Below are 18791 nucleotides of genomic sequence, written 5' to 3'. Positions count from 1 at the left end.
TGACGAGCATGGCGCATTTCGTGACAAAAAAATTCTAAATATTCCATTACCGTACTTCGAAGCATGTCAACCGCTTTTTAAAATCAATTTTTATGCAATTTTTCGCGTAAAAAAGCGATAATATTCCGACCGGGAAAGCGTGTATACGTACAAAGAGAGAGAAAATAAAAACATCTCGTGCCCTCGTGCACGCGCCTGAGTCTCAGAGTACTCTGACCAGCCACTATCCAAACGCGATAATGTGTTTCAGCCTGGGGCTGCCTCGATATCATTCAGCTTTTTCCCGGGCTCTGAGAGCCTATGGGAGCCGTAGGAAGTGTCACGTTACAGCAAAGATCCTCAGTCTTCAATAAAAAGAGCCAAGATGAACAACAACTTGTCAGACAGGCCACTTCCTGTTCAGAATCTTCTCAGGTTTTTGCCTGCCATATGAGTTCTGTTATACTCACAGACACCATTCAAACAGTTTTAGAAACTTTAGGGTGTTTTCTATCCAAAGCCAATAATTATATGCATATTCTAGTTACTGGGCAGGAGTAGTAACCAGATTAAATCAGGTACGTTTTTTATCCGGCCGTGTCAATACTGCCCCCTAGCCCTAACAGGTTAAAGTACAAAAGGGGAAATAATTAAACATAAATATGGGTTGTATTTACAATGGTGTTTGTTCTTCACTGGTTGCCCTTTTGTTTTGGTAACACGTCACAAGTCTTGCTGCTGTGATGACACACTGTGCTATTTCACCCAATAGATATGGGAGTTTATAAAGATTGGGTTTGTTTTCAAATTCTTTGTGTGTCTGTGTAATCTGAGGAAAATATGTGTCTCTAATATGGTCATACATTTGGTAGGAGGTTAGGAAGTGCAGCTCAGTTTCCACCTCATTTTGTGGGCAGTGTGCACATAGCCTGTCTTCTCTTGAGAACCAGGTCTGCCTACGGCGGCCTTTCTCAATAGCAAGGCTATGCTCACTGAGTCTGTACATAGTCAAAGCTTTCCTTAACTTTGGGTCAGTCACTGTGGTCAGGTATTCTGCCACTGTGTACTCTCTGTTTAGGGCCAAATAGAATTCTAGTTTGCTGTAGTTATCTTTTTGTATTTTCATGATTTGGTTGGGTCTAATTGTGTTGCTGTCCTGGGGCTCTGTGGGGTCTGTGTTTGTGAACAGAGCCCCAGGACCAGCTTGCTTAGGGGACTCTCTTCTCCAGGTTCATCTCTGTAGGTGATGGCTTTGTTCTGGAAGGTTTGGGTCTCTCTCTCTCTCCTTAAATACCTTTTACAGAGAGGTACTGTAGAAAGTCATAACAGTTTAGTCAGTTTATTTGATCACATGCTGAAGCCCATTGGTAGTTAAAGACTTTATTACGGCTGAATAATAGACAGGAAAAACACTAGTGTTTTATGGCTTATTTTCATTCCACCTCTGGTCATGATTTGATCACTGGAGTGAGCAGGATGTGTAATGTTTTCCTTCTCATCAGGGTTAAGCAGGGCTAGTTTATGACTTAGAAAATATGTGAAACATGTGCATCTGAGCTGTAAACTGGGGAGTTATTTTTGATTGCATTAGCATATAAAAACGCTAAGAGCTGCTGGAGCATATAACTTCACACCTCATAGTTAGAGGGGAGAAGTGTTCCATTAAACTGGATGCACATCATAAGAATAACCCTGCTGAATAAATTACTTTTTTTTTTAGATTCTGAGTTATTTCAGAAGTTGTTATCACACGCTTTCTCAACCTGTCTCCCTCTGTTTCTCACTTTGGTATTTAAGAAACCGGTAACCATGTGTTCACCAGCCCATATTCACTGCAGCAGCCAAGAGGTACATATTTCCTCACTGCTATACTCACTGCTGTCCCTTAGCAATACATGACAAGCCTCTCTGCTCTGCTGGTTCCCTCAGCATGGGGCAGACCCGACCAAGAAGAACCGTGATGGAAACACTCCTCTGGACATGGTGAAGGAGGGGGACACGGACATCCAGGACCTGCTGAGAGGAGATGCTGCCCTGCTGGATGCTGCGAAGAAGGGCTGTCTGGCCCGCGTCCAGAAACTCTGCAGCCCAGAGAACATCAACTGTAGAGACACACAGGGACGCAACTCCACCCCCCTGCACCTTGCAGGTAAGACTGGCCACCAAGACATAGCCAGGGGTACATACAGACGTGACCCACCCAGTTTGACTTCTGTTGCTAAATATCAAGTTCTGTTAACAAATAACAGTGTCAGTTATACTTGTCAAAAGGGCCAGATTTGATCAATTGTTAAATGATTTACCATGTAGAGACCACTCAGTCTCCTGAGTAACTGGCTGAAGTAGGTCTGCCAATGTAATCTCATGGACCCACTGTGTTTACAAGCTGAAGCTAGGTGTGATTGTAGACTCCCCCAGTGTGCCCAGATGGTCGGGCTGTGGGGCCAGTCTGCCCTCCCTGTGTCTGTGTGAAGCTGGGAGGCTGTGGCTCATTGGAGGGGGGACAACAGATGGGTGAGAGGAACTAACAGTCACAGTAGGGGATAGGAAACAGCCCCGGCCTGGGACAACAGCTGACCTGACACAACCCACACCACGTTTTACTACAATATAAAGAGAAAGTGGCAGCGCTCTGTCAACAGCACTAAGTGCATATTATGGGATGTATTAGGTTACAAAATCCGACTTTTTAGATATAATGTTAATAATATGGTAGAGAAAGACCCCACTGAACGATTCAGAACATGAACAATCATATTTGTCTTGGTAAAATGTTTTTTATAACATAAGGATGAGATGTGAAATGACATCACTAAAGAGCGTTTCCCCCAGTCTGGGCAGAGTGGGTGGACACCCTGCAGTATGACCTCTCTCTAGGTTGTGGAGGTGCAGCGAAGCCTTCCCTCAGTCTCACACCAGCGCAATCTATCTTTTATTTATTTATTTCACCTTTATTTAACTAGGCAAGTCAGTTAAGAACAAATTCTTATTTACAATGACGGCCTACCCCGGCCAAACCCTCCCCTAACCTGGACGACGCTGGGAGACGGCCTATGGGACTCCCGATCACGGCTGGTTGTGATGCAGCCCGGGATCAAACCCAGGTCTGTAGTGACTCCTCTAGCAGTGCCTTAGACCGCTGTGCCACTCCATTTCTACCACAGCTTGTTTTCACAGTTAACTTAACCTTCATTCAGCACAGGAGAAATGAAGACGTGATGTATATCTGTTAACCAGTGGCAGTTTAGCTTGTATGGCTCCCTGCTTTGGAACAACACAAATAAATAATCATAACATTCATAAATATCAAAAAGAAGTAGCAAAGACGAATAGAAACAAATTGTAGTATATAAATACAAATAAAAATTATCAAATTATTACACTATTACCCTATTGCTAACAGAAAACACAAAACTAAATTGCACAAATCCTATATCACCAAATACACAAATAGAATAACAACTTATAAAGAAGACATCCTGATTATTACACTATTGTACTTCAAACAAGAAACACAAACTAAATTGCACAACTAATTGCATTAGTACTGTACAAAGTTACAGGTGCGCCATTTGATAGATTCCCCCGCTCCCCCTACCTCGGGCTTCCAGTGGGGAGACCTGAGGTCAATAATGAGTGTTGATAGACTATGTCCTGGAGGGGAGAGGAGTAATGTGGAGAAGGGGGCGCAGAGGGGCAGAGGGGAGCGGTGCAGAGGGGCAGAGGGGAGCGGTGCAGAGGGACAGAGGGGAGCGGGACAGAGGGGAGCGGTGCAGAGGGACAGAGGGACAGAGGGGAGCGGTGCAGAGGGACAGAGGGGAGCGGGGCAGAGGGGCAGAGGTGCAGAAGAGGGGAGCGGTGCAGAGGGGCAGAGGGGAGCGGTGCAGAGGGGCAGAGGTGCAGAAGAGGGGCAGAGGTGCAGAAGAGGGGCAGAGGTGCAGAAGAGGGGAGCGGTGCAGAAGAGGGGAGCGGTGCAGAAGAGGGGAGCGGTGCAGAAGAGGGGAGCGGTGCAGAAGAGGGGAGCGGTGCAGAAGAGGGGAGCGGTGCAGAGGGGCAGAGGGGAGCGGTGCAGAGGGACAGAGGGGAGCGGTGCAGAGGGACAGAGGGGAGCGGTGCAGAGGGACAGAGGGGAGCGGTGCAGAGGGACAGAGGGGAGCGGTGCAAAGGGGCAGAGGGGAGCGGTGCAGAGGGGCAGAGGGGAGCGGTGCAGAGGGGCAGAGGGGAGCGGTGCAGAGGGACAGAGGGGAGCGGTGCAGAGGGACAGAGGGGAGCGGTGCAGAGGGACAGAGGGGAGCGGTGCAGAGGGACAGAGGGGAGCGGTGCAGAGGGACAGAGGGGAGCGGGGCAGAGGTGCAGAAGAGGGGCAGAGGTGCAGAAGAGGGGCAGAGGTGCAGAAGAGGGGAGCGGTGCAGAGGGGAGCGGTGCAGAAGAGGGGCAGAGGTGCAGAAGAGGGGCAGAGGTGCAGAAGAGGGGAGCGGTGCAGAAGAGGGGAGCGGTGCAGAAGAGGGGAGCGGTGCAGAAGAGGGGAGCGGTGCAGAAGAGGGGAGCGGTGCAGAGGGACAGAGAGGAGCGGTGCAGAGGGACAGAGGGGAGCGGTGCAGAGGGACAGAGGGGAGCGGTGCAGAGGGGCAGAGGGGAGCGTTGCAGAGGGGCAGAGGGGAGCGGTGCAGAGGGGCAGAGGGGAGCGGTGCAGATGGGCAGAGGGGAGCGGTGCAGAGGGACAGAGGGGAGCGGGACAGAGGGGAGCGGGTCAGAGGGGAGCAGGGCAGAGGGGAGCGGTGCAGAGGGGCAGAGGGGAGCGGGGCAGAGGGGAGCGGTGCAGAGGGACAGAGGGGAGCGGTGCAGAGGGACAGAGGGGAGCGGGACAGAGGGGAGCGGTGCAGAGGGACAGAGGGGAGCGGTGCAGAGGGGCAGAGGGGAGCGGTGCAGAGGGGCAGAGGGGAGCGGTGCAGAGGGACAGAGGGGGGCAGAGGGGAGCGGTGCAGAGGGGCAGAGGGGAGCGGGGCAGAGGGGAGCGGTGCAGAGAGGAGCGGTGCAGAGGGGAGCGGTGCAGAGGGACAGAGGGGAGCGGGACATAGGGGAGCGGTGCAGAGGGACAGAGGGGAGCGGTGCAGAGGGGCAGAGGGGAGCGGTGCAGAGGGGCAGAGGGGAGCGGTGCAGAGGGGCAGAGGGGAGCGGTGCAGAGGGGCAGAGGGGAGCGGTGCAGAGGGGCAGAGGGGAGCGGTGCAGAGGGGCAGAGGGGAGCGGTGCAGAGGGACAGAGGGGAGCGGGGCAGAGGGGAGCGGTGCAGAGGGGCAGAGGGGAGCGGGACAGAGGGGAGCGGTGCAGAGGGGGAGGCGGTGCAGAGGGGCAGAGGGGAGCGGTGCAGAGGGGCAGAGGGGAGCGGTGCAGAGGGGCAGAGGGGAGCGGTGCAGAGGGACAGAGGGGAGCGGGACAGAGGGGAGCGGTGCAGAGGGACAGAGGGACAGAGGGGAGCGGTGCAGAGGGACAGAGGGGAGCGGTGCAGAGGGACAGAGGGGAGCGGGGCAGAGGGGCAGAGGTGCAGAAGAGGGGAGCGGTGCAGAGGGGCAGAGGGGAGCGGTGCAGAGGGGCAGAGGGGAGCGGTGCAGAGGGGCAGAGGTGCAGAAGAGGGGCAGAGGTGCAGAAGAGGGGCAGAGGTGCAGAAGAGGGGAGCGGTGCAGAAGAGGGGAGCGGTGCAGAAGAGGGGAGCGGTGCAGAAGAGGGAGCGGTGCAGAGGGGCAGAGGGGAGCGGTGCAGAGGGACAGAGGGGAGCGGTGCAGAGGGACAGAGGGGAGCGGGGCAGAGGGGAGCGGTGTAGAGGGACAGAGGGGAGCGGTGCAGAGGGGCAGAGGGGAGCGGTGCAGAGGGGCAGAGGGGAGCGGTGAAGAGGGACAGAGGGGAGCGGGACAGAGGGGAGCGGTGCAGAGGGACAGAGGGGAGCGGTGCAGAGGGACAGAGGGGAGCGGTGCAGAGGTGCAGAAGAGGGGCAGAGGTGCAGAAGAGGGCAGAGGTGCAGAAGAGGGCAGAGGTGCAGAAGAGGGGAGCGGTGCAGAAGAGGGGAGCGGTGCAGAAGAGGGGAGCGGCGCAGAGGGGCAGAGGGGAGCGGGGCAGAGGGGCAGAGAGGAGCGGTGCAGCGGGGCTCAGGGTGGAGAACAGAGAAGAATAGCAGTGTGCTCACTGTCCAGAGCCCTCATCACACAACGGCAGAACTGTATTTTTTTTATCTTTCTGCTCAATTTCTTACACAATAAATTGCTGCAGTGGCATAGGGTCACTCCTGCTATGAAGCTGAGCTCGTTTGAGACCTTGAAAGAATAGTGAAAAGAAAAGAGGGAGAAGGAGGCAGAGAGGGATTGAGATGGAACACGAGCCACAAGGTACCACGCAAGAATGTGAGGACTAAAGACACCATGTTGCACAGTTTTCATGGTAATACATATGAGCACATTTGTGTCCATATTAACCCATTATGTGTTTGCGTCCCCCCCCACCCCACCAGCTGGCTACAATAACCTGGAGGTAGCAGAATACCTGCTGGAGCATGGAGCTGATGTCAATGCCCAAGACAAGGGGGGTCTCATCCCCCTCCACAACGCTGCCTCTTATGGGGTGAGTAACTCACCTCCCTCCCTTCTCCATCCCATAGAGCCCAACAAGTATTGACTTCTTTATCATTTCTAACGCCAGAATAGTTTACTGAGCCAATCAGAGCTCCTCTCTACTCCTGTTCCCCCACATGGCCTCTGTGCTTCCTCCTTATGACAAACACAATTTGTTGTGTTCCTGAGTGTGAGGCATTGTGGCGTGTGTGTAAATGGTGTGATGTAGAGGTCCCTCCAAGGCTGAAGGGGCTCATAAAGTTTTCATATAACACTACGTTTCATAATTCATTTCGTAGGGAACCCTGGCGTCGCCTAGTGAGGGAGACTTAGTGGAAACACTGGCTGATATGGAGATGATACTGAGAGTGGTCACAGAGGAGTTGAGAGAGACAGAGCACAGCAACACTGACAGTAAACACTATCTAGTCTACAGTAAATCAAATAGGCCAAGTAACTGTTCAAGCCACAACCAAACTCTCTCCCAACCCAACCAAACCCTCTCCCAACCCAACCAAACCCTCTCCCAACCCAACCAAACCCTCTCCCAACCCAACCAAACCCTCTCCCAACCCAACCAAACCCTCTCCCAACCCAACCAAACCCTCTCCCAACCCAACCAAACCCTCTCCCCAACCCAACCAAACTCTCTCCCAACCCAACCAAACCCTCTCCCAACCCAACCAAACCCTCTCCCAACCCAACCAAACCCTCTCCCAACCCAACCAAACTCTCTCCCAACCCAACCAAACCCTCTCCCAACCCAACCAAACTCTCTCCCAACCCAACCAAACCCTCTCCCAACCCAACCAAACTCTCTCCCAACCCAACCAAACTCTCTCCCAACCCAACCAAACTCTCTCCCAACCCAACCAAACCCTCTCCCAACCCAACCAAACCCTCTCCCAACCCAACCAAACCCTCTCCCAACCCAACCAAACTCTCTCCCAACCCAACCAAACCCTCTCCCAACCCAACCAAACTCTCTCCCAACCCAACCAAACTCTCTCCCAACCCAACCAAACCCTCTCCCAACCCACCCAAACCCTCTCCCAACCCAACCAAACCCTCTCCCAACCCAACCAAACCCTCTCCCAACCCAACCAAACTCTCTCCCAACCCAACCAAACTCTCTCCCAACCCAACCAAACCCTCTCCCAACCCAACCAAACTCTCTCCCAACCCAACCAAACCCTCTCCCAACCCAACCAAACCCTCTCCCAACCCAACCAAACTCTCTCCCAACCCAACCAAACCCTCTCCCAACCCAACCAAACCCTCTCCCAACCCAACCAGACTCTCTCCCAACCCAACCAAATTCTCTCCAAACCCTCTCCCAACCCAACCAAACCCTCTCCCAACCCAACCAAACCCTCTCCCAACCCAACCCTCTCCCAACCCAACCAAACCCTCTCCCAACCCAACCAAACCCTCTCCCAACCCAACCAAACCCTCTCCCAACCCCAACCAAACCCTCTCCCAACCCAACCAAACTCTCTCCCAACCCCAACCAAACTCTCTCCCAATCCAACCAAACCCTCTCCCAACATAAATTAACACAATCTCAGGGACAGTTCTGACCATTGAGACAACACAGATGAGAAACTGGGCCATTTGTTAAGCTAATAAGCAGCAGGAATGGCCGTTGTTTGTTTTGTTTATGCCATTGTTTAGTCCAGCAGTAGTGTGTGGCCCCTGGGGACATGATTAGTCCCAAACAGGAATCTCAGAGCAGGCTGCTGCTTACATAACAGTCCTGGGTACAGTCCAGCGCCCAACCTGCTGCCCCTTGGCATGGTTCCTGCAACCTGCTCCTCCTCCTCTTGCTGCTGCTTCAGCCCAAGTATCGGCCAATGTGCTGCTTTGACCGCCTGTGTGCGAGTGTGCTCTTAAGGCCCATGGGTCAGCTGGGAGGTCTTGGCTGACCTTGACTGAGCCTTACCCTCTGTATTCCGTAGGGTCACTGTGAGTGGTGATGAATGTCATTGGGCTCGGCTCATTACAACATAGTGTGTTGGAGGAGTGCGGAGCACAGAGGACAGTCTGGCCAGCCGGCTGAGTGGGCCAGGTCCAGCCGGCTGAGTGGGCCAGGTCCAGCTGGCTAGCTCAGTGAGTTGTGACTCCTGAGAGTGAGTCAGAGCACAGCATATCACTACATTGTTGCGATCTTAAAACGCATTGACGCTTTCTGTAGAAACAAAATGCACTATAGTTGTCAGATGGAGGGTTGATATGGAGGGTTGATATGGAGGGTTGATATGGAGAGATGTGTAAATTCTCTGTCAGTTAGAGAAGAATATGATGAGTCATGGATTTAACTGATTCACTCTTTAGGTCATTGAATGACACATTTTTCATTCATACATTCAGATTTAGCCTAACATGTTCCTGTTTCTCCCTCAGCATGTGGATATAGCTGCTCTCCTGATCAAGTACAACACGTGTGTGAACGCTACAGATAAGTGGGCCTTCACTCCGCTCCACGAGGCGGCTCAGAAAGGCCGGACCCAGCTGTGTGCTCTGCTACTGGCCCACGGAGCTGACCCTAGCATGAAGAACCAGGAGGGACAGACGCCACTGGACCTGGCTACGGTATACACACACAAATGGATATACACGGATGCACACACACACATTTGTAATTACCTCAGGGAATGACCTCACTCTGCCTTGTAATACTGTAATACACAACCGTAGCTTGTTATGAGGTCCTCACTGATTTTAATCATGTTCTGATTATCAAAAACTTCGGCGATTACGACCTTCCTGCTGATTAATGAGCTACAGTGCATTCGTAAAATATTCAAACCCCTTCACTTTTTATTACATTACAGCCTTATTCTAAAATGTATTAAAAAACACATTCATCAATCTACACACAGTACCCCATAATGACAAAGCAAAAACATACGTATTCAGACCCTTTACTCAATACATCTCCACAGAATAACTCTGAAGCTCTGGCCGCCAGCTCTAGGAAGAGTCTTGGTGGTTCCAAATTTCTTCCATTTAAGAATGATGGAGGCCACTGTGTTCTTGGAGACCTTCAATGCTGATGACATTTTTTGGTACCCTTCCCCAGATCTGTGCCTCGACACAATCGTGTCTCAGAGTTTTACGGACACTTCCTTTGACCTCATGGCTTGGTTTTTTTCTCTGACATGCACTGTCAACTGTGGGACCTTATATAGACAGGTGTGTGCCTTTCCAAATCATGTCCAATCAATTGAATTTACCACAAGTGGACTCCAATCAAGTTGTAGAAACATCTCAAGGATGATCAATGGAAACAGGATGCACCTGAGCTCAATTTCCAGTCTCATAGCAAAGGGTCTGAATACTTATGTAAATAAGGTATTTGGGGTTTTTTTAAACCTCTTTTTGCTTTGTCATTATGGGGTATTGTGTGTAGATTTAGGAAGAAAATGTATTTCATCCATTTTGGAATAAGGCTGTAACGTAACAAAATGTGGAAAGAGTGAAGGGTTCTGAAAACTTTCCGAATGCCCTGTATATTGTTTACTGTGTAAATCAATGACTATCTTTACTATAGAATCCTCATTACATTGTGTCTGTTTCTTGTCTCCATGGTCTCAGGCTGATGACATCAGAGCGCTGCTGATAGACGCCATGCCTCCGGACGCCCTGCCCAGCTGCTTCAAGCCTCAGGCCACGGTGGTCAGCGCCTCAGTGGTCAGTACAGCGGTCATCTCTCCAGCCTCCACGCCCTCCTGCTTGTCTGCAGCCAGCAGCATAGACAACCTGGCCGGGTCCCTCAGCGAGCTCACTGTGGCTGGAGCCACTGGGCCTGCAGATGGAGCCACCGGCTCCGACAGGAAGGACAGAGAGAGTACGTAACCCCTACGACTTTTATATACAGTATATTATAATAGTATACAACTTTATCAAGCCAAGGATGGACATTTTTCTTTGGCATCAACAATGATTAAAATGACCTCGCATCATACTCTTATACATATGAGAAACAGTTAGCCTGATTTGTCTGATGGTATTTAAGCAGTCTTGTCTGTTTTGTGTTTCATTCAACAGCTGTCGTAGACATGAACATCAGCCAGTTCCTGAAGAGCTTGGGGTTGGAGCACCTGCGCGACATCTTCCAGAGGGAACAGGTAAATGCACGTATCCTTGTGGTCCCTGTACGAGCCAATCACTTTCAAGTTTACTGTTGCCCAATCATATACCTCTGTCACTCACGCCACAAACCTAAAAAACTCAACTCTCAATCTGTCATCCATGTTTCTCTGTCTGCAGCTGGTCTTTTTACTGGAGCTTTCCACAGTCAATCAGTAGTATTGACTGCCTGCCTCATCCATAGAAACAGATCATCTCAGACTTTACCATGCTGCATGGTCAGACACTGAAATTACCCTCATCCTGTAGAGTAGACTACCCCCACTCTTCTCTCTATCGCCTGCTCTTCCTTTCCCTCCCTCCCTCCCTCCCTCCCTCCCTCCCTCCCTCCCTCCCTCCCTCGCTCCCTCGCTCCCTCCCTCCCTCCCTCCCCTCTCCACATGTACCTGCAGCAGCTCCAAGTGCCCTGTATCTCCTTTTCTCCAGCAGGATAGTTTAGGCTGACCTCTTCATCCCACTGCTGATTGGTTTTAGGGGGAATGTTGGGTTCCACGCAGAGCGGCGTGTGTTGTTGAGTGTGTGGAGTTCCATGCCAGGTGAAATCAGTCTGGGGACACGGTAGGGATGCTGGGTCGGAGAGGGCTGTCATTTTCACATAGATGAGCAGATGAATCCCTACAGCAGGAAGCAGAGGGAGGAGGTCTGGAGAGCGGAAAAAATCAGACATGTTTCTTTTTCTGATTGTTTAGACCGGGTCAATAGTTTGAGGCTCTTTGGGATTGTGAGAGAGAGATAATTCAGGGGATATTTGCTCAGTGAATAAAAAAATGAAGGGTCCTCCACACACAGTCACTAACACACCCCACACTCACACCACGGCCTCTACATACAGTCTAAACGTTATACTCTCTATATGCGATTGTGTGAGCGTTTGTTTATTTGTCCATATCTGAAGGTTTGTGTGTGGGCTGGATGATGATGATGATGTATGCTGCTGGGAAAAAGGATTCTCCAGTGTTGTTGATCAGTGAACATGCAGTTTAGTAGCGAGTCACCCATTTAAATCCCTCTCTTCTCCCCATCTTCTTCTCCTCCACATGCTAAGTTTATCCCCTCAGTGGGTGGAGAGATTTTAAACAACTCACTGAACTGGCCGGATGACTGAGGGTGACCGAGAGACAGGGAGAGCTCTGAACCTGACTCATATCTTGGTACAATGGGTCATGGTAGGCTACAAAAAGGGATAGAAGAAGGGGCCCAGCGACAAGGGTCGGAAACTTTCCGGTAAATTTCCAGAATTTTTCCGGAAATTTTCCATGGGATGTTAAGGCCGGGAATTTGGGGAATTTTGCTTAAATTCATCAAAAAAGTTAGCTTATAACAGTGAACCTTTTTTGTGGGATACACAAGGCAATTCTAGGTCTTGTGGTATATTTTGGTTAAACTATCCCCAATTCAATGGAATTGCAACCCTCTGCATGCACAGTGCATTCTTCCAGCACATGTACAGCTGATTCTCAAGATCTTGCGCACTAATGAGATGCTATTGAGCCCATACTACTACACTGTCTGAGCCAAGGACAACATGCTTTCTGGTAAGTTTTGATTACAATACTGGGTGGGGTGAATATATGTTATATGACATACATGATTTTTTGTTAACTGTAAATAGTAGCCTACAACAAAGTGTGTTTAAATCATTTCTAACTTAACAATTTCTGCTAGTTAGTTTCTGCAACCATGTGGGTTTTAGCTTGCTTGAGCCTGCTAACTGAGTGTTAATTCACCTGTTTCCATGCATGTTTAATTTTAAAACATGCATCATACAAAGGAGTTGTTTAATCTAACTGCTTAACTATTTATCTGTACATGGAATTGTATTTTATTTTTTTTACAAATATTTTCTAATCTTTACAGGAAAATGCCACGGGCACTATCTGATGTGTGGAGACATTTCACTGCAACTAATGGAGAAGGAAAAGCTGTGTACATTTGCAAATACTGTGCCAAATCATATGTGAAGAATGCAACAAAGATGCAGAATCAACTGGCCAAGTGCATAACGTTCCCTCAGCACTCACAACGAGCAACCTGACAAAAGTCCCACTACTTCTATTCGAGGTGAAAATGATGAATCAGACACCTTATCGATAGCAACAGCTCATGGTCCTCCTGGAATCAGAAATTTGTTCACTCAATGGAGGAACATAGTCAGAGAAATACTGATGAATGTCTTGCTCGAGCTGTGTATGCAACTGGTTCACCTCTGATGCTGACATGCAATGTGTATTGGAAGAGATTTCTGAATTTTCTTCGCCCAGCATACACCCCTCCAACCAGACATGCATTATCTACTAATTTGCTGGATGAAGATTTCAAGTAAAGGTCAAGCAAATCATAGAGAAAGCAGACTATTGCAATCATCTCTGATGAGTGGTCGAATGTTCTTGGGCAAGGAATAATTAACTACATCTACATGGTGTTGTCATCATGTTTGACAGTCGCCTGGAGGGGAAGGAGTCTCCAAGAAATATCACAGTCTGCCGATATGGACAGCCCCATCAAGAGGATCCTCCTGGATGATGTATTTTGGGAGAGCGTGGTAAGCAGCCTGAAACTCCTGAAACCTATAGCAGTAGCAATTTCACGGATTAAGGGAGACAATGCCATCCTGTCTGATGTTCAGACTCTGCTTGCAGATGTAAGAGAACAAATCAGTACTGCCCTGCCCACTTCACTGTTGCTCCAAGCAGAGGAGACTACAGTTCTGAAATACATCAAAAAGCATGAAGACTTCTGCCTGAAGCCTATACACGCCTCAGCTTACATGTTGGACCCCAAGTATGCTGGCAAGAGCATCCTGTCTGGTGCAGAGATCAACAAGGCCTATGGTGTCATCACTACCGTGTCTGGCGAAGTACACTTCCAAGCAAGGGCTTTGGGATGGAGATGCAATATGGCAGTCGTGCCAACATATCTCATCAGCCACCTGGTGGAAGGGACTTTGTGGATCTGAGGCTCTGTTGCCTCCATCATCCTCAAAATCCCACCAACATCAGCCGTGTCAGAGCGCAACTGGTCCTTCTTTGGGAACACGCACACCAAAGCACACAACAGGCTGACCAATACAAGGGTTGAAAAATTGGTGGACATCCGAGCAAATTTGAGGCTTTTTGAGCCTGACAATGAGCCACCCTCAACAAGGTTGGAAAGTGAGAGTGAAGATGAGGCCTCAGAGTCTGATGTTCAAGAGGTGGACAATGAGGTCCAGGGAGAAGACATGGAAGCCTGAGAGGAAGACAACCAAAGCTTTAGTTTCTAGACTATCATTTTACAGATGTATGTTTTTGGGAGATGCGATGGATCATTGGGGATCATTCAATATTCCCTTTCTTTTGTTATTCAGTGAAATCATCCCATGTGAAGAGTTTAATTATAGTTCAATTCGTAACTAAATTGTTTTTAAAATGTATATTGGAAGGATTTTGTCATTTGCAAGTATGTCTACTTATGATAAGGTAAAATGTTTATGTTTCTGTCTCCATATGATATGGTAAATATATCCAATGCAAAAAACATCGAACTTTAAATGGTATTAATATTCGTTTGCATATATTTCCGTTAATTCCAATATATTCCCGTTAATTCCCATATATTCCCATTAATTCCCTCGGAAAGTTTCCATCTCAGAATATTCCCCAAAATGTGCAACCTTACCAGCGACTACACTTTAATTAGAGATGAGAGAGAAATTAAATTGAAAAATAAATCCAAAATAGACATTTTAATGGAAGTGTTCTGATTTGTCATTCCAAATGTCACATTAGCAGTAGATGGTGACTTGCTGTTCTCTGCACTGTTAGTGTCCCTTGGTTCTTATGATATTATGAATGGATGTGCTTGGACAGTCCGACTCCTCCACCAATCTGATTGGCTGTGTTTAGAGCAGGCTGTCCTCTGCCCCTGCTCTGGTTGGCTGAATGTGCTCTGTTTCCATGTAGATTTCGCTGGATGTCCTGGCTGATATGGGCCACGAGGAGCTGAAGGAGATTGGGATCAACGCCTACGGTCACCGCCACAAACTCGTCAAAGGCGTGGAGAGACTCCTGGGAGGACAGCAAGGTCAGAGCCAGAGCTCAGCCAAGATTCTGCCTGCTAGATCACATCCATATTCCATTCATCTTATTCCTTATTGATTTCATATTTAAGCACCTTCTTATAAAACTGCCTTATTGGCCACACTGGCTTATTGAAAAGATTTGAATGTTTTTCAGGAGGACTGTTTAACCGCTTATGAAACAACAGATGACACTGCTGCTAACTCATACCGGATGTCTCTCAGCACAACCTCCTACTTATAGAACATCGCCTGTTAGCGCTGTTGCCGTGGTTTCTCATTTGTTGTTATTGTGTTATTGTCCCTCTGCTCCAGGTGCTAATCCGTACCTGACGTTCCACTGTGCCAGTCAGGGCACGGTGCTCATAGACCTGGCCACGGACGATAAGGAGTTCCAGTCTGTAGAAGAGGAAGTATGTACTCTACATCATGATCTGTTTCTACAATGGAAACAATGTTGATCCACTGATGGGGCCAGTAGATCTTTGTCTTCAGACTGATGTAGGTGCCCTGTGCAGTACTTTCCCCTTTCTGACCCTATCTGTGTTTATCTGCTTGCAGTTGCAAAGTACGATCCGAGAGCACCGGGACGGGGGCAACGCAGGTGGGGTCTTCAGCAGGTACAACATCCTAAAGGTGAGTCATAGGCACCTGGACAGGAACCTCCCAAAATCCCTTTTTTGTCCTCAATAAACACCGCTCTGTGAAAGATTTTAGTATGTATGTCATTCTGTTGTCTCTGTAGCTGTGTGTGAGTCTGACTGTGTGGTCTGTCTGTCTGTAGATCCAGAAAGTGGTGAATAAGAAGTTGAGGGAGAGGTACTCACACAGACAGAAAGAGATCGCTGATGAAAACCACAACCATCACAACGAACGCATGCTCTTCCACGGTAAGATACCAGTACCTCTGCAGTCAATTCTGGTGAAGAAACACAGTGGGTTCTCTGTTATAACGTCTATGCTGAATGAGAGTTGATTTTGACATCGATTTTCCTCTTCTCTTTCCTCCCCTTCTCTTCCTCTCCTCTGTCAGGTTCTCCATTCATCAACGCTATCATCCATAAGGGATTTGACGAGCGGCATGCCTACATCGGAGGCATGTTCGGAGCGGGCATCTATTTTGCAGAGAACTCCTCCAAGAGCAACCAGTACGTGTACGGTATAGGAGGGGGCACGGGCTGCCCCACTCACAAAGACCGTTCCTGCTACGTCTGCCACAGGTCAGATTCACTCCAGACGTTCATAAATAATATGTGTGATGTCTAGTCTGTGTATTGCAGGCAGAGGCTGTTGTGTGTATGCTGGTGTTATAATCCGTGTGGTGACGTTGTGTATTGCAAGCCGTTGTATGTGGTGTTCTGATGTGTGTGTTATGAATGAATTCAAGTTGCGTGTAGTATTCTGATGTGTGTTACTAGGTTGTTTATTACAGGTGTGTGTTGGGTTGCTGTGTGTTGCAGGCAAATGTTGTTTTGCAGAGTGACCCTGGGCAAGTCCTTCCTCCAGTTCAGTGCCATGAAGATGGCCCACGCCCCCCCTGGACACCACTCAGTAATCGGTCGGCCCAGCGTCAACGGACTGGCGTACGCAGAGTATGTAATCTACAGAGGAGAACAGGTCAGTCTAAAGGCCCCAGCATGCTTCAGTTCAGCTGGCGCTTAGCCAGCAATACAACTGTTTGTCCATATTGAGACGCTGTAGAATAGAATAGTCAGAATGAATCTAAAATAACTCAAGAAGTCTGTCATTAATTGTTGTTTTTGTCGAGGAGATCTAATTCATGCAATTTTACATTTAACTACGATGGTGCAGTATTTCTCAAGTGAAAGAATGTGGGTGAAATTGATTAGTCTGTCGTGGAATGACAAATACTTCATTGAAGAATCCATACTGTTGACCAATCACTGACGAAGGGGCGTAGACTTCGGCTTGCCTCAAGACCAAAACAAACAAAAACGTCTCAAAATGTCGTCATAATATATGCACAAACTGTTCCAAGCTGTTTCGGATGGGAAGCCTGCAGACGCGCACAAACAGACCCATGACAATGACTTGTCTATCCTGTCCCACTGTATTCCTCAGGCGTACCCAGAGTACCTCATCACGTATCAGATCCTGAAACCAGAGAGCACACCCTCCCCCACAGCCGGAGCAGAACAGAAGACCTAGTCCAGACTCAACCAGACTAACACACACCCACCTTTGCTGGGAGAGAACGAATCACAGAGACTGTTACCCAAAACACCACTTCACACATTCTGGGCTGAGCCGGGATGAACCTCAGCCCCTTAAATGAACTCTACGCCCCTGGAAAGATGTCTTTCCTCCACTAGTATTCTGTTCTATTTCACTCACTATAAAGGACCAGTTCCTCACAACCACCACCATTTATTTTCCCAAATGTTTTGTTTTTATTTTTTCCCTCGTCCTTCTTGTGTTTACTTGAAAATGTTGCCTTCACTGGGAATTGTCTAATGTTGTCGCCTGTCTAGAGCTCATGCTCCCGGGTCTCTCGCTCATGGTTGCCCCTGGTGATTGTTGTCACTGGTTACAGCCAAATAGAGAGAACCAAGCAGATAAAGTTCAGGTTAGGTTAGAGATGGGGACTCAAAGCTCATTGGTTAGTGGTTAAGGTTAGAAATAAGGGACTCAAAGCTCATTGGTTAGCGGTAAGGCTCAGAGATAAGGACTCTTGCCAGTCTGCCTTTACCTGAGTGATAGCTTCCCCAGTGAAGCATGGCTGAGACTCCTCTACTGTACCTATCCCTCAGATGGATATGTAGGTAGAGATCAGGGTGGATGTACTGGTATGCAGTATACCAGCCTCACTCCCAGCCCTGTTTCTTCATCAAGCCTGGCAAGGGAAGCTACGGTACACAAACCCCAGACCCAGATCATGCGTGACTGAAAACAACCAATAACCTCTCCCTTTCCGTTCCAGCACACAAATATACTTTTTTTAGCTCATCAAACATTACACTTCATTTATCCTATTAGTTCTGTATTATTTTATTGTGATATTTCCATGATTGTTTTACTTTATTGTTTTGACTTTGTTTTAAAAGATGATGTATAATGGGACCATGTCACAATGGGGACCAGACCTGGAGGTTTTTGACCCCTTTGTTTTTTTAAGTCGAGATGATATAAGATATCCCTCTCTGGGACCATTAGGGGTTCCCTCTCTGGGACCATTAGGGGTTTCCTCTCTGGGACCATTAGGGGTTTCCTCTCTGGGAACATTAGGGGTTCCCTCTCTGGGAACATTAGGGGTTCCCTCTCTGGGAACATTAGGGGTTCCCTCTCTGGGACCATTAGGGGTTTCCTCTCTGGGACCATTAGGGGTTCCCTCTCTGGGACCATTAGGGGTTTCCTCTCTGGGACCATTAGGGGTTCCCTCTCTGGGACCATTAGGGGTTCCCTCTCTGGGACCATTAGGGGTTTCCTCTCTGGGATCATTAGGGGTTTCCTCTCTGGGAACATTAGGGGTTCCCTCTCTGGGACCATTAGGGGTTTCCTCTCTGGGACCATTAGGGGTTTCCTCTCTGGGACCATTAGGGGTTCCCTCTCTGGGATCATTAGGGGTTTCCTCTCTGGGACCATTAGGGGTTCCCTCTCTGGGACCATTAGGGGTTTCCTCTCTGGGATCATTAGGGGTTCCCTCTCTGGGACCATTAGGGGTTCCCTCTCTGGGACCATTAGGGGTTTCCTCTCTGGGACCATTAGGGGTTCCCTCTCTGGGACCATTAGGGGTTCCCTCTCTGGGACCATTAGGGGTTTCCTCTCTGGGATCATTAGGGGTTTCCTCTCTGGGATCATTAGGGGTTCCCTCTCTGGGACCATTAGGGGTTCCCTCTCTGGGACCATTAGGGGTTTCCTCTCTGGGACCATTAGGGGTTCCCTCTCTGGGACCATTAGGGGTTCCCTCTCTGGGACCATTAGGGGTTCCCTCTCTGGGACCATTAGGGGTTCCCTCTCTGGGACCATTAGGGGTTTCCTCTCTG

At 49.1% G+C, this 18791-nt stretch overlaps 1 protein-coding gene across 2 annotated transcripts in view; it reads left to right on the top strand.

Moving 5' to 3' along the window:
* tnksa (tankyrase, TRF1-interacting ankyrin-related ADP-ribose polymerase a) overlaps window positions 1-18022 on the top strand; it is a 155026-nt gene extending 137004 nt beyond the window's left edge. For both annotated transcript variants that reach the window (XM_045692441.2, XM_045692440.2), the window contains 12 exons: window positions 1909-2128; window positions 6479-6588; window positions 8982-9170; window positions 10176-10428; window positions 10629-10708; window positions 14672-14792; window positions 15103-15200; window positions 15349-15423; window positions 15572-15677; window positions 15821-16007; window positions 16248-16404; window positions 16870-18022. In XM_045692441.2, coding sequence (XP_045548397.2) covers window positions 1909-2128; window positions 6479-6588; window positions 8982-9170; window positions 10176-10428; window positions 10629-10708; window positions 14672-14792; window positions 15103-15200; window positions 15349-15423; window positions 15572-15677; window positions 15821-16007; window positions 16248-16404; window positions 16870-16956 — 1683 coding nt within the window. In that variant the 3' untranslated portion in view covers window positions 16957-18022. The remainder of the gene's footprint in view (window positions 1-1908; window positions 2129-6478; window positions 6589-8981; window positions 9171-10175; window positions 10429-10628; window positions 10709-14671; window positions 14793-15102; window positions 15201-15348; window positions 15424-15571; window positions 15678-15820; window positions 16008-16247; window positions 16405-16869) is intronic.
* The last annotated feature ends 769 nt before the right edge of the window (window positions 18023-18791 follow it).

This window comes from Salmo salar, chromosome 13, assembly GCF_965601325.2.
Source record: "Salmo salar chromosome 13, fSalSal1, whole genome shotgun sequence".
Classification (NCBI taxonomy): Eukaryota; Metazoa; Chordata; class Actinopteri; order Salmoniformes; family Salmonidae; genus Salmo; species Salmo salar.
Note: the sequence above shows the minus strand (reverse complement) of the source record. Positions and strands in the feature narration are given on the sequence as shown.